Source organism: Schistosoma haematobium, chromosome 3 (assembly GCF_000699445.3).
Source record: "Schistosoma haematobium chromosome 3, whole genome shotgun sequence".
In the NCBI taxonomy this organism is placed as follows: domain Eukaryota; kingdom Metazoa; phylum Platyhelminthes; class Trematoda; order Strigeidida; family Schistosomatidae; genus Schistosoma; species Schistosoma haematobium.
This window is the reverse complement of record NC_067198.1, coordinates 2,355,021-2,371,870: the sequence shown is the minus strand read 5'-3', so window position 1 is coordinate 2,371,870 and position 16,850 is coordinate 2,355,021. Positions and strand designations below refer to the sequence as shown.

The following is a 16,850-nucleotide window of genomic DNA, read 5'->3' as shown; positions in this document are numbered from 1 at the left end:
CTATCCTAACAACCTTCAATTTCCAGGGAAGTCCTACTCACTGCCTTCTCATGACCGGGATGGTGTTAAGGAAATCAAGAGGACGAAAAGAGAATGTCCGTTGCTTTAACAGGGTTGGTCAACACGAAGAGTCCACCTAGGAGAGTTGGAAAACCCTGATTCCAAACCAACGATGCACATAGGATCCAGTATCCTGAAGGAACAATTGGCATATGAACTAATCGTTGGTCACCGCCTACCATTGGAAAGCATCGCCTAAAGTTGCTCTACTGTCTTATGTCGTGTTATTCTGTTGGCGTTCTGTAATTTGTGTTATGTTCTGTTAATATATTTAACAAATAATTAGAAAACTGATCATAGATTTCTAGATTGTTCTTTTTAGTAAGATGAAATATCCTTCTGTTGAATAAATGCATGAGTCCTCCGTACATCAGATTCTAATGTATGTGATGGATAACAATAAACATGTCATTAGCTGAAGATAAGTATATACTCTATTACTTGTTTCTATAAACTGGTTTTCCAGTTTCTTCTGACAGTTTATTTGTTAGTGCTGATGCCTAAAAGTTTGTTTTATGGTTTAAATTTTGTTTATTTTCTTTGTCAAAAAAAACTGTTTACTGTTTGAAAGTGTAAAAGTTCCCGAATGTTGACTTAATGAAATTACTTACTTACTCAATTATGCCTGTTACTCTTAATGCAGCATAGATTGCCGATCAGTATTCTCCAACCCACTCTGTCCTAGACCTTACTTTCTAGTTCTATTCAATCAATGTTCATTCTTCTCATATCTGTCTCCATTTCTCGGTGTAATATGTTCTTCATTGGTCTTCCTCTCCTTCTTTGACCTTGAGGATTCCAAGTGATGGATTGCCTTGTAACGCAATTGGATGCTACCCTCAATGTATGTCCTATCCACTTCCAACGCTTCTACCTGATTTCTTCCTCCACTGGAATCTGATTTGTTCTCTCCCATAGTAGATTGTTGCTGATAGTATCTGACCAATAGATTTGAATTATGTATAATACTAATCATGTTACCATTTAAATATTTACCTAATTATTTGTATAGAACAACAAATATCTAAATGAATATGGTTTAATCAAATCACTAATCACTTGAGGCAACTAATAATAAAGAATAAAACAAGAGAATAAAATTGATATAATTTCTCTTGAGAATTAGATTATACCGATGGAACTTAAATTGGACATCAAAAATTTCACCACCACCACTACCACCATCACCACTACCCCTCACCCGCTACATTACACTAAAAGGTGATAATATTTCTAAGATTATTTATCTAGTTCACTATATCTCATTACTAAATGATGTATTATATTTGTCTTATATATCTGCCTATCATAAGTATATTGTGAATTAGTTGAGTATATCAATTATTATAAATCTCATGGGAAATATTCAGTACCCTACTTTCTCTTTGTTGTTGTTTTTTGTTGTTAATGGATATTCTACACATGGTTAAATACTTTAATTTTTCCAGGTCTATATATATATATATGTGTAAATAGTTGACATTTAGTGGTTAAGACTATTTTCTTATTCTATCTTCTTATGTATGATGATATTTCAATAGTTGAATACATGAATCCATTGAAGCTAGACCATAATAAAAATCCTGGAACCACTGGACGGCCGTTTCTTCTTAGTTAGACATTACCATTGTTAGATGCCGGCTGGCCCAGTGGTCTAATGGTTTATCACCCACGTGTGAGACTGATAGGTTTTGGGTTCGAATCTCGTGGAGGGCGGGATCGTGGATGCGCATTGCTGAGAAGTCCCATACTAGGACGAAACGGTTGTCCAGTGCTTTTAGGTTTTCCATGATTGTCTAGTTTCAATGGACTCATGCATTCAACTATTGAAATTACTACAATCTCCACAAAACCCCTTCTGATACATATGTATTCGGATGAAACTATTCTTTAAAAAAATTGTAATGTGCAAACGATCAGTTATCGTTAAAATGCTTTACAAAGTAATGATGTCACTCCTTGTTACCCCCAGTTTTGTATACTGGTATACTATAATAATACTTTATTATCTTCGATGAAACTATACTCTCAGTATAGGGGTTGTGGACATTATTAAGTTTTTGATTGAGATCATGAACCGATTGATGTTAGACCACCATTGAAAACCGTCCAGTGATTACAGGTTTTTAATGGTGATCTAACATCAATCGGTTCATGATCACAATCGAAATTATACTCTGTCAACAAAATCATTGTTACTTCGCTTGGGATTTTGTTCTTATTTTATACATAGATCTTAATAAATAAATGAATTGATCATTGTAAGTTTGGATGGATTGTGGCTAGTAGTGAAATCGACGATGTACGACACTTCGTCCTATTTGGGACACGTCAGTTGGATGTACTTTAATCCTAGAGTTGATATACATTCCACTACTACAACCGCAGTACCGTTTGCTTCAAACGTCATTATGTTATCTATTTAGCTACTGAGTCCTGGTAGCCCCAGAATAACTGCATAACATTCAAACAACCAATAAATAAATGAACTAAACTTCACCCCATTACAAAAGCTAGTGGGTATCAGAACTCAGTAACTAAGTGGATAACGCGATGGCGTTTGAAGTGAACGGTGTCGTGTTAGAGTCCTGGAGTGAATATCAACTCTGGGATGCAAGTACATCCGGCTGACGAAGACTAAACGTGCGTCCTGACTTCCACTGCTAGCCGCCATCGTCTCTATTTATAATGCTTGTGATATAAGGCAATATCAAGGCAATCCATACCGGATACATATTTGCTAATATGAAACTGATCACTTGCAGTCCCAAACATCAATGGGAAGATTCAAACAAACAATACAAAGTTAATTGAAGTCAATATTAGTTTACTGGATACAACATATTAAGAACATAAATACAAAATGTGTGACATTTTAGATCAAGCACTTAGGAATTTGATCAACTATACAGATTAGAGAAAAATACTAAATATAATTAATCCTCAGTTACATCATTCCCAACTTTTGATGTTGATTCAAAAATCTTTGATTACAATAAGATCAAAATCTAACATTAAGTAATTTCAATAGTTAAGATCATGAGTCAATTGAAACTAGAGCATGGTGAAAAACCTGGAAGCACTGGACGGTCGTTTCGCCCTATTGTGTGGCTCCTCAGCAGTGCACATCTACGACCCTGCCTCGCGGGATTCGAACCACTTCGAATACTAACACTAAGTATTAACTGTTAGGAGATAATCGTGTATAAATTATAACCATTGAAAGATACTTTCAATTCAAAACTTTTATCTCCTTTCAATCTAAATTAGACAAGACACACTAGGACTTATCGTTTTCTATTTTATTTTTCATACTTTTTCAATCTTATTTTAAAGTTTACTTAATTGCAGACCTATTTATTAGCTACTGATGTAGCGTGTGCTACTGATATCGACAGATATAAGTAGTATGTATCATTAATCGAAAGTAAAATACCTAACGTCAAAAGGTTAAGAAGATCGAAGAGAAAAGAACGACAACAGAAAATGATTGATGTGGAAACGAAAGAACAATCAAGTTTAAGATGATTGTTAGACATTTTGCAAATGAAGTATTTAAAGTATTATTCTTAGATTTTATTGATAGATTCTGTCACAAAGACGTGAATGCTTTGCACACTTAGATAGTTGCTCTACTATTGTCCAAAGAAGCAAGAACAGCACTTATAGAATGTGAATCTTATGAACACAGAACCATCAAAACATCATTAAGAAAAAGAAGAAAGGGATCACAATGAATATTGTACTGTATTATGTACCCAACAATCATAGCGATCAAGTCGATAAAGATCAGTTTTACGAGAGTCTGAAATTGATCATAGCGAAGTGCTCAGTTCTAGATTCCACTTCTGGACCATTGCAGCAGAAGATTAATGATGAACCTTAATCGGGCAATACATAAACTCCAGTGATTAGTGATCAGTTACAATCTAAGATTTTGAACCGAATAAACACCGATTTAGTCTCATAACTACCCAAGCAACTACTAACATCTCGTCCTTAGATTCTTCTATCTTAGTTCCATTTTGCTTAATTATATTAGTATACATATTAAAGATTTCCTATCCTGTTCCAGAACTGTGTCTTCGTCTATGGGAGGGAGAAGTAACTCTGGTTAAGACAAACGTTTTAACTGATGAAAATAATCTTAGAGAAGCTTATTTTATTTATTTATTTATTTGAACACATAAATATTGGTACAAGAGGGCGCCAAATATATATGCGGCACACCATATTTGTGTGTGTGGCCTGTGATACTGCCCAGGTGCCCAAAGCGAAACAGATGGTTTTCTTAGGGGGCCACACTCGGAGACCTCGACCTAAAGGTCTGATTCACAAGGCAGTGGAGTATCGTGAGGAGATTCAGTCCCATAGTAGCCAGTGACCAACGATTGGTTCATATACCATTTGTTCCCTCAGGATCCTGGAGCCAGACCGTGTGCACCATTGGTTTGAGATCCGGTTAAAGCTCCGAACATTCGCTTTTCGTCCTCTCATTTTCGTAAACAACACTTGTGTCACGAGAAGGCAGTGAGTAGGACTTTCCTGGCAGAGGCTGTATACGCGTGGCCGTTTGAAAGCATTTGGAGAGAGAGGGATGGCCCACCCTACTCTCGGCCATATCAGGGCATTTGGGGGCAGAGAAGCTTATCTACAAACTTTAAGCTGTTTTTTAATATATTCTTACTATTTGTTGATGAATGCGTTTAAATCAACGTAACTTAATGAATGATGTAAGGTTTAAATACTTTTGCATCTATTGTGTAATTCAAGCAAGAGACAGTGGTATATCCTAATGAAGATTAAATTATGAGTAACTGCTGAGAGCTATTAATGGACTAATATCATATTCTTATTGTAAAACTATAAAGTAACTCTATTATATGTATATTCATATTTCACTTATTATAAGCTTTCATTTGATCTATTGGTTACTGTTATATGATTTACTGTTCTTAAGTTATTCCCGAATTTCTCACACTCACAGTCACTTTTGACCTGATCGAGTATAACTGGTATTTGCTATTTTATGGTATGATGTGATCTGGTTTGTTTGTATACAAACCCAGTATATTTGAAATAATATGATTCCCATAATGAAAGCTATGTTCTGGACTCAACAGGCAGGGCTAGGCAGTAAGGACCAATAAGGACTCTAAGTTTCTCGTGCCGGTCAATACGTCATTGTTGTGGCACAGTTTTAAGATTATATAAGTTGTGTTCTGATTGACGAGTAAATCACATGGTAAATTAACCGGGTAAAAGTCACAACAGATAGAAATGAGTTGTGCCATGTTATGATTTTAGCTTATATCCAATACCTAATTTGCTAGTCCAACTAATATACATACAAAAGATCTATAACCCATATAATTTATTTACCTGTTACCCAAACTACCATTCAGAACACCGGGAGGATCAACTTATTATCTTTTTCCTGTGGTTGTCTTTCGTTTCACATATGATTTATTTAGATTAAAGTTTAAGGCGAGGCTATAATTTATGAACGAACCAATCAGGTATAAGATAACGGATCTTGGATTTTGGAGCGAAATTCACTCATCCATTTGTTTAAATAGAGTTTCGGCATTAAAATTGATGTCAGTTCGTGATGAGAACCCTAAATCTAATCACTATCCCTAGACATCACCTGTGAATCATAATTTTAATTCCTCACACTGGTTTATAACTCTCATTCGGTTCTTGTTATTAAGTGGACACTCTCAAGGTCAGTCATGTGCTCACTAGTGACTAGTTTCAAGATGGATTTCATGGAATTCTAGTGAAGAGCCGTGACCAATGGAGTTCAATCATGTTTGGTGTGAGGCAGATACTCACTGAACACAATGAGGAACGATCACGCAATATCGTGGATTGGTTGAAGTTAGACACTGTCGGATGTCGACTCACTAGTCTAGAGGTTAAACGTTCACGTGCGAAATCGTGAGTACGCATTGTTAAACAGTCCCATACTAGAACGAAACGGCTGTTCAATACTTCCAGGTCTTCCATGGTGATCTAAAATCGATTCATTCGTGATCTCAATCAAAAATCAATAATATTCACAACCCTAAACTGATACCTTTTAAATTGTCAACGATTTGTTTAGTACTTATAAAAATATTAAGAATAATTCTGTTGATATCTTTAAGATAGAATCTGATGTTCTACTTAAATTTGCTAATTACAAGCGGAAACATATCCCAACAAAATGCAATCATTCCAATTCAGTCACATATTCTGCATCGATTCGGAAGACTCTCCCGGTCTCCCACATTGTACGAGCATTCCATGTACCTAAATTAATGGTTGCTCTGTTAGTCAGAAGTAGCATCAACCTTATGGCTTCCGAAGGAACTCGGCTTTCACCATAAGGCGTCATAACTTTTCTAAATGCAGACCTTCAAACTCCCAGGGTAGAGTTTAAATAGTTTGGATTATTTTTTCTGGTTAGCGTTTTTCTAGCGAGTTAGCTTTCTACGAGATGGGGTCGCTAACCCCATGCCCAACCTTCCTCCTTTGTCCGGGTTTTGGAGTTGTCACATATTCTAATAGAACATAATCCAATAGTTGAATTCATGAACCACCATAGAAAATCCGAAAACACTGGACTGTCGTTTCATCCTAGTGTGTGACTCGTCAACAGTGCGCACCTACGATCCCGTCCCGAGAGATTCCAACCCAGGACCTATCAGTCTCGCATGCGAACGCTTTACCTCTAGACCAATGAGCCGGTCAGCATCCAACAGTATTCATGTCTAACTTCAACCAATCTACGAATATATAAGTCTCTTGATTTTCAATCCAGACATCTTTAGTTCTTATTATTGTGCATATGACTTTCATTTAATTGTACTAGAACTAAGTTTTATAACAATTGAATAATCAAGTACTATTCGAGTAATCATTAAGATCTATAAGATTGCGTAATCACCAGTTTTTCTTATTATTAGGAATTAACAATCATATCGTTTCTACTGGAATACTGCTCACTTTGGAGATTTTCATTAATACATTGTGTATGTACTTTGAAAATAAAGAAAATCAATAACTTATACTAATATACCCTAATCATAGATGACATTTTGAAAGAACGGATAGTTTACTTTCCAAACTATTGTATTGTTAAATAACAACCGAATCTCACATGGGGCGAGGTTGTGGATGCGCACTGCTGAGAAGTCACACAATAGGACGAAACGACCGTCCAGTGATTCCAGTTTTTCCATGGTGGTCTAGCTTCAACTGACTCATGATCTTAACCACTGAAATTTCTATAATATCCGCAAAATCCATCTGATATTAACAATCAAATAGTCAATAACACAATCTTTGAGATGTTGGATAAGATTTGTAGCTCAGGTGAATGATTTTCATGTAGTTTTGTTCTCTAAAGCTAAATAGTTTATTTGTCGATGTTTCATCGTTCTTCTGAACGACATCATCAGTACAAACGTCGAACACTTCACTTCTATCTGAATTTTATGCCGATGATATCGTTCAGAAGGACAATGAAAGTTCTACGACCAAAACCACTCAGCTCAGAGAACAAAACTCCATTACAATCTTCTATTTTAATCAAATGAAGATCATTAAATATGATATGGAATATTTACTAAGTTAAATTGATACTTACTTACTCAGGCCTGTTACTCCTCGTGAAGGAGCATAGGCCTCTCACCAACATTATCCATTTAACCCTGTCCTGGGCAATCCTTGACAGCTCTTTTCAGTTGTTATTCATCCTTTTTATATCTGCTTCTATTTCCCGACGTGTTGTGTTCTTTTGCCTTCCTCTTTTCCGCTTTCCTTCAGGATTCCAAGTTAGGGCTTGTCTCGTGATGCAGTTTGACGATTTCCTCAATGGGTGTCCCATCCATTTCTATCATCTTTTCCTAATTTCTTCTTCAACTGAAGCTGGTTTGTTCTCTCCCACAGAAGGCTGTTACTGATGGTATCCGGTCAATGGATGTTGAGTATCCTGCGTAGACAACCATTTATGAATACTTGTACCTTCTTGATGATGGTTGTTGTAGTTCTCCAAGTTTCAGCTCCGTACAGTATAACCGCCTTGACGTTCGTTTTTAAGATAAAGTAGGAATCGTTTATGTATTAAACCATGGAACTTCTTCATCACTGTTTAGTGTATAGTACAATAACAACTAAGACTTTCCAATTAACTAAATGAAGTCTGAATGGCAAGTATGTTTTATGATCATAATGACTGATGTATAAGTTCTTAAGTTAAGGAGTTTATCCTAAATCTGAATACTGCTTCTCAATTCATTTATGGTACAGCACACAATTGAATTCCACCAGGATCATATAAAAACAGTTAAGGTTGATATGTGAATAAGTGATAGGGTAAAGAAGTGGCTTGAAAAGAATGAATAGACTGATCTTTCCAGAGGTTAGAATAACCTCTATGAACTTGACATAGTGTAGTAAACAAGAACACAAATGAGGACAATCGAATGTATTCGAACACAAAATTACTAAAATCTAAGAACCATACAATGAATACTTCACTTACAAAATGTCAATCAATTGTCTTAGACATTATTGTTCTTTCGTTTCCACACCAATCATTCTTTGTTTTCGTTCTGTTTTCTCCGATATTCTTAACCTTCTGCCGCCAGACATTTCACTTTTGATTGATGATACATACTACTAATATCTGTTGATATCAGTAGCACACACCACAATAGTACCAGACCCTACATCTTTAATTTTCCAGAATTCGCTTTTACTCATTCAAGAAGACATTGTAATTCATTTGGATAGACTTTAGGAGAATTTCAACTATGTAAAATGACGATATGATACTTCATTTGTCATGTAAATTAAAATTCAACTACATAGGTCATAATGTAAATGTACAATTCAGGGATTTTTACCCTCCATAAAACTGTAGGAAGTTTTTATATGACACTAAAGCTATAAATTTGTAATCCATACTTAAATAAGGTTGGTTACTAAATTGTCTAAACACCAAGAATTTCAGCTTTATAATTAGGTAGAATTCCAACTTAAGGAGTCATATTTGCTGGTATCCATTCAAAAAATCCGGCAAAGCAAGAGCAGCATATCTACAATTGAAGAACATCTGGAACTCAAAACAATTGACAACCAAAACCAAGGTCAGAATTTTCAATACAAATGTTAAGACAGTTCTACTGTATAGGGCGGAAACCTGGAGAACTACAAAAGCCATCATCCAGAAGATACAGGTGTTTATTAACAGTTGTCTATGCAAAATACTTCGGGTCCCCTGGCAAGACACTATCAGCAGCAACCTACTGTGAGAGAGGACAAACTGGATTCTGGTAGAGGGAGAAATCAGGAAGAAGTGTTGGAAGTGGATAGGACACACACTGAGGAAAGCACCCAACTGCGTTATAAGGCAAACCCTCGATTAGGATCCTCAAGGCCAAAGGTAAGGAGGAAGACCAAATAACACATAACGCCGAGAAATGGAGACAGACATGAGAAGAATGGAAAACAGCTGGATAGAACTAGAAAAGAAGGCCCAGTAGAGAGAGGGTTTGAAAATGCTGGTCGGCGGCCTATGCAGGTGTAAGTAAGTAAGTAAGTAATTCATAAAATTGTTGTGAATTGTTCTATGCCTGCTAACAAGGATCCTACCAAAGACTTTTAATGAACAATATGTATTGAGAATACAAGTTATTATCTGGGTCAGCTCTAACAATCTGTTCGTTGAATTGTATATCTGTAAGATAATGTATTGTCGAGTTTATATGCTTTGACTGACAAACTTTATGGGATTCCAACAAGGTGTTTAAGTGCTGTTTATGTCTTATGCTAAAATTAACAGTTTGACATTTAGAAGGATTAAGTTTGAGACCATTAAGAAAAGACCATCGTTTGAAAAGCGACAAGAACTTATTCATTTCAAGGAGATTTGAAAAAGCAGAAATCGGCGTAAATGTAGTGGGATTTCTGTAGGAGATGGCAGACTATGCGAAAAAAATGAGAAGAGTAAACGGGAAAAAACAGATATTGTGATACACCTTCTTGTGCTGGTGAAGACATAGAATACTTCCCCCACCCAAGTACAGTATACTGTTTTCATGCAGAGAGGTAAGGATACAAGATAGAGAAAAACGGGAAATTTAAGACTAATCTGCTTGCAACGAATTTCTATGTTCAATTTTTTTGATTTAAAGGAACTGATTAGTCTGAGTTTTACGAAATTACACTACAAGAAAACGGACAAAACTTGGATATCACTGGGAAATTGTTTAGTTTCACTTTTGAACATTTCTGTAAGAGTCGTCGTCAAGTATTTCCATAATCATCATCATCATCATCATCATCATCATCATCAATATTTCCATGTTTCTTTTAATTCACACTATCTAAAGCTCATAAACAATAAGTAAAGATGGATAGTGGCTAGCAGTGGAATCTAGGACGCACGTTTCATCCTATTTGAAACTCGTTGGTTGGATGTACCTACATCACAGAGTTGATATTTACTCCGAAACGCGCGTCCTGGATTCCACTGCTAGCCACTATCCATATTTTCTCAAGAAGCTTGTGACTTAAGGCTATATCGAGGCAATCCGCACAGGATGCACATATGCTAATAAGAGACTGATCAATTGCAGTCCTAAACAATAATGGAAAGATACAGGCAAACAATACCAAATGAATGTAATAAACAATATTTTCAAAATCTTATGCAAACGATTATAGAGCCTAGCGTATATCCAGTTTGGTCAATGGTCAACTGATCTTAATTTTAATTTGGTTAGCACTTCACAGTTCACAACTTCGTAATATAACATCAAGAATGCTAATAATGTGGTGTATGCTACTTATACTAACAGATAGAAGTAGTATATACCAGGAATTGGACTTATTTATTTAAACATCTACACATTGGTACAAGGAGGCACCAAATAAATATGCACCACATAAAACATTCGATTTGTGTGAGTGGTGGGATAGTGCTCGGGAGCCGAAACCGAGACAGGTGGTTTACTTGGGTAGCCATACCCGGATCACTTCACCTAAAAGTCTGATCCACAAGGCAGTGGAGAAACATAAGGAGATATAGTCCCATGGTAGCCGGTCACCAATAATTGGTTCATTCATCATTTGTTCCCTTAGGATACTGGAGCCCATGTACACCATTGGTTTGGAATCAAGGTTTTCCAACTCCCCTTGGTCGATCCACTATATCCACCAACCCGGTCAAAGCCCAGGACATTCGTTTTTCGTCCTCTCACTTACGTAAACAACAATAATGCCGTGAGGTAGTGAGTAGGACTTCCTTGGCAGTGGTTGTATGCACGTGGCCATATGAGAGCATTTGGAGGTTCAGGAATTGAAAGTGGAATTCTTACGAACAGAAGACAAATGTAAAGAGAAGAGAAAGGAAAACAGAAGTCAGTCGAAATAAAATCAGGGATGTTGGAACAATAGACTTTTTAAGAGACAACTCAAAGAAGATATCCAAATAATGCATTTAATGTATTGTTTACCTATTTTATAAATACAGTACATGGAGTTTGCATAACACAATGAATTGAATTACCCTAACCAAATCATCATTCGTTACAATAACACCAGATAAATTAAACAAGTGGTTTTTGGCAAAGATAACTGTAATCACTTTACACAGCATTTGAGTGAAAAACGAAAATCATATAGTTAATTAGCACTGATGAACTGTAGGAGATAGAATGGGGATTTGTGGAGATTGTAGTAGTTAATTTCATGAGTTCGATCTAAGTCAGTCAGTCAGTCAGTAACAACGTAGAACTTCATTCGTACGTACATCAGTTCGAGTTGCCACACCACATTAGCACAGAGATGCAGTTTTCGACTTAAATTCCGTAGTGGTAGAGGTAGTAAGAGAATAAGCAGTAATCGGAAAGATTAGGGTTTGAAGATGTGAAATAAATTTGGAAAGAGGAAAAAAGGGACAAGGAGGAATCAGGAGATTAGAATTTGGGAGAAAACAAAGAATGTATGCACCTGCGCCATTGCAAACGATTTTGAGCCATGTCATTCAGGGTCTCTAACCATCCGTTGCTATCATCTCGCGGTCCTCAACCAGGTAGTCTACACCTACCAACATGACTCAGTTCACTTGTCAGTGACTTCATGGACTTGTGTCATGTTTTGGTCTGGTCGATCTAGGCTAAATTTCTGCCATTTACAACCTAGAAGCATCGCTTTAAAATCGTTTTCATCCTAGTATATAACTGCATAGCAGTAAGTATCTACAACCCCACACCAAGAAGGACTCGGACCTAGGACTTTCAGTCTCGTACACGCAAACCTATAACCTCTAAATCACTGAACTATCTGTTCAACAGTATTAATATCTAGAAGATAGGAATAACAACACTTTATTTAGCTAGCATAACAACTATATTGATAAAGTTTTGTTCTCTGAGTTGGATAGCTTAATTATGGAGCTTTCATTGTTCTTTTGAACGACATCATCAGCATAAATTTTAGGTAGAAGTAAAATACTTTAACACTAGCTCTACAACTAAACCATCCTATTCAAAGAACAAAACTTCATCAAAATCATTCATCTAAGTTACAATTCTTCTCTATCATCTCAATAACAACCAAAGCTACACAGATATTAATCATTTCAACTTATCTGTTCAATGAAATATCCTTTACATAACTAATCAATACTATAAGAAGATTATGATTACCGTTCATATGATCAAATTGAAATGATCATTGACATCGTGATTAATTCTACAAATAGGAATTAAGTATTACCATTATGATTAATAGTAGTAGTATTATTATTATTATTATTACTATGAGTAGTAATAGTATTCATATTAGTAGTATTTAAGAATCATCAAAAGTAGTGAATACAATTCAATGATACGAAAGTATTACTCAAAAGTATAGAAAGAATAATACAATATTCATTTCTATCATTTGTACTACAACATAATGAATGTCATGAATCGAATGAAAAGTACCTTGACCGTATTCTTTATGCAAATGTTCTATATTACATGTATATGGTATCCATCGAATCATTTAGAACATAACAGTTATCCATATTCATTCAATTCTCATTATCCCATACAAGAATCGAATAGAAAATATAATGAAGAACCAATAGTGGAACAAGTGAAAACTATGAAATATCATGGTAATCTATATAGAAAAGTGTTGGGTTTGAAATTACCATTTCATCAAGCTGAACAATATTGTAATCAAGTATTTTCATCGGAATCACATTTAACATCGATACAATCAGATGATGAATGGGTAAGTGAGAATATTGGTTAGTTTGCTTTAGTTTATAAAATTCTATGTAACCGGTTAAGATCATTGTGATAGAATAGATGTCTTCTGATAAGTGTTTAAATGGTTAACTTGTTATATAATGACTAATAGTTACAGTTATATAATATACCCTTGTGGGTCAGAGTAATTTTAGGACTGGACACCATCCACACGTTCACATGACAATTCAAACAGTACAGGTCAGTCGTGTTTAACAAGAGAGCCAAACACCGCTTAAGCTTAAATTTTATAACGCGAGCAATACAACTCAATCCCGCTTCACAGGAGAACCAGACACTGTATAGGCTTTAATGCTACAATCTGAATAGTACAGTTCAATGCTGTGGCGTAACTACACAGGTACCAAGCACCCTGGTGGACCATAAATGGTTAAATTGTTATGAGACTCTAGAAATTTTATGTTACGGGTTTCCTGAATAATGTCAAGTGATTTTTAGTTTGATTTTGGTTGAATACTTTAAAATCTGTAATCTTAAGGATTCCTTAAATGAAATGTTATCATGTTATTTGATGGGGGGATGGAGGACCCGCCTAGAGGAGTTGGAGAACCCTGATTCCAAACCAATATGGCACATGAGCTCCACGATCCTGAAGGAACAAATGGCGTATGAACCTATTTTTACTCATCGGCTACCATGGGACCACATCTCCTACCGTTGCTTCACTACTGCCTTGTGGATGGAACCTCCAGGTCAAAAGCTCAGGGAGTGGCCCTTTGAAGAAACTAACTACTTTGTTTTGGGCACTCGAGTAGTGTCTCAGCTCATACACAAATTAAGTGATGACTACTTTATTTAGTGTATATATATTTCAGTACCCCTCTGTGTCAATAGTTATGTATCCATATTTATAACTTAATAAGTTTCCCTATGATATTACTATTTCAAGCCAATTACATTGACTCAACTGGCACAATATAAATAAAATGATCGATTTTAGTGGTAATACGAACGATAGGTTCGGATGGCTCGTCAACTACAGGTGAATTTGTGTCTCACTTTGATGAAGCAATTAGGACAGTGTTCATTTTATTTTATTGATTTATACCGTGATTCTCATTTAGTAAAAATGATTCCGAAAGTAGTAATCATGAACAGATTGTTGTTAAGCGCAAGGCCAAAGATTAGTGGAACTTGGATGAAATCTAATATTATATGTTCATATTTCCTTCATTTAAAACAAATGAATGCTTAGTAAAACAGGGGATCGGGATGAGCTATACTAACTGTGTGTGTGTGTGTGTTCATATACACTCATGTTATGTGAGTGAAGATATCGACAGACTAGTCATCATACTACGACGAGTGGAATGAAATCTGAACCTTCTATCAAATGTAGTCTTTGTTCTCAAAACCCTATGTGCCACACTACTGGTTCCCAGAACACTAAGTAATAAGCTACCCACTCAACTTGTGTGGAACATGTTCATATATCAACTGCGCTACAATACTGACTATTGATTAACTACCAAATACAGGTTGCATTGGATGAATTCATTTCAAGTATCCGTTTATCCGGACAGACAGGATGAAAAGCGAGAAAACAAAGCAGAGAAGGTGAGTAAGCCAACCCGTTTTGATAAAGCGTGACTCAATATTTATAACTAGACAAAAATAAGCCGAAGACATGTCATGAATAGGGTAAGTGGTACACACACGGTGATATAAGAAGTCAAAATTAATAAGCAAACAATTGACAAGATCCAAATGTGACTCATGAAGAATAAGTCGGAGGTGTGTCCGGAAGCTAGAATAACCTATGTGGGGTTGATATAGAACTAGACAATAGAAAACATTAAAATAGCAATTAGGTTAATGTAACACAACAACACAAAACAGTTGCTTTTAATGCTATATGAAGTCCATACTATAAGCATGATTGGTACATACATTAACGCTGATTTCTCAACTAAAATTCATTTGCTAACTAACCTGAAAACACTTTTTATATTATTACAAATAGGCTATGTTATCAAAATGTTTTGGAGATACCAGTTTAACTAAAATATGGCTAGGAGGGACTGCAGACCTAATGAATCATCAGTATGTCGTTTTGCGGTGGCTAGATCGATCAACTTTCAATTATCGCCGGTTTCCAGATAAAGATGGAGGCCACTGGCAGAAAATCCTGAATAAGCACCAGGGTTGTATTATTGGTAACTTGAAAAACAATGGTCAAGGAGAATGGGACATTCAAGCTATGCGATGTGATGAACCGAAAGAGTTCATCTGCAAAGAAACAAACTTTGATCACCAAAATAAACCATGGGATACTGAAAAGTCAAAACGTGGTTATGTACCTCAAGAAACACCGTTTAATAATCGCTATAATCAACCCCCATTCGGTATTCTTTCATTGAATGGAGATATGTATCAACCGAAAATACCAGCAAATCCGAAAAAGTCAATAATTGCTCACGTATCCAATGTACAGACAGTAATACCGACAACAGATAACACAGAACAACAAGTGAACCGAATCCCATTAATTCCGAAAAAAATCAATAACAACACCACAATCACAAAGGTCAATAGTAGTGAGCCCAAATACTACGTAATCCCGACAAAAATACCAAATAACATGACCGAACCACAAGCAAGTACAATGAGTACATTAGAAAATAAGAAAGTGAAATTCGTTATCATCAAATCAAATGGGCCGAAAACAAGTCCTGAAGAAAATAATAATGATAAAAAGTCGGATCAAAGCAAAGAAACAACCTCAGAAAAACAACCTGGACCAGTTACAATTTATCTTCAAGGTGTTTCTGTACCAGAAAACTAGTTTAAAGAAGAAGCCCAATAATATTTTCTTTCTAACATTTTCACCTGTTGATCGTTAACAATGAAACTGTATTGGTTATGAATACTATTTAGATAAGATTGGTTTAAATTTCATGTTTACTAGGTTGATTGGCAAATAAAGATTTTAATTTCGTTTGGTCGTTTTACTGACGTAAGTTTTATGCACTGCAATCATGGAACACGAAATCAGATTTGCTTAATCACAGAAACAAAGTCTACCAGATATTACTTTTATATCTTGCGATGAAAGCCGTCGTTTACGAGATAATCTGCCTTGAAAATAGAGTAAGATTACGACGTAACATTAGTTATAATACTAAGCAAGAAACCATAAGGAAATCAGTACAACTTAGTAGTTCCAGCCAGTTGGCTACCTGAAGAGTGCTAAATTCATTATAAAAATAGTTCCATCTCATTTTGCCACTAGTTAGCTCTTTCTTGGATAATCTAAGACCAGAACCACTAAGAACGAATTTCTAAGTTAAAATCAATAGCAAGTAATTTGGTCCTACATAAAAATAAGAGTTCTCATAGATCTTATGCCGGTCACATCAACAGATAGAGCTCGACTCAAATATCAACAAAACCGACTTTACTTTCCACTAAATGATGGATCAGAACGATGGAAATTACTTCAATATGATCGCTTAAGATAATAGGGTAGCT

General features: G+C 35.7%; 1 protein-coding gene across 1 annotated transcript; it reads left to right on the top strand.

Annotated features, from left to right (window-relative positions):
- Positions 1-12,936: 12,936 nt before the first annotated feature.
- Positions 12,937-16,164, top strand: MS3_00004788 (uncharacterized protein; the record flags this gene model as incomplete). Its single annotated transcript, XM_012938378.3, has 2 exons — positions 12,937-13,341; positions 15,343-16,164. Exons 1-2 carry the CDS (start codon positions 13,018-13,020, stop codon positions 16,162-16,164), a joined length of 1,146 nt encoding a protein of 381 aa, XP_012793832.1. The 5' UTR covers positions 12,937-13,017.
- Positions 16,165-16,850: the final 686 nt, after the last annotated feature.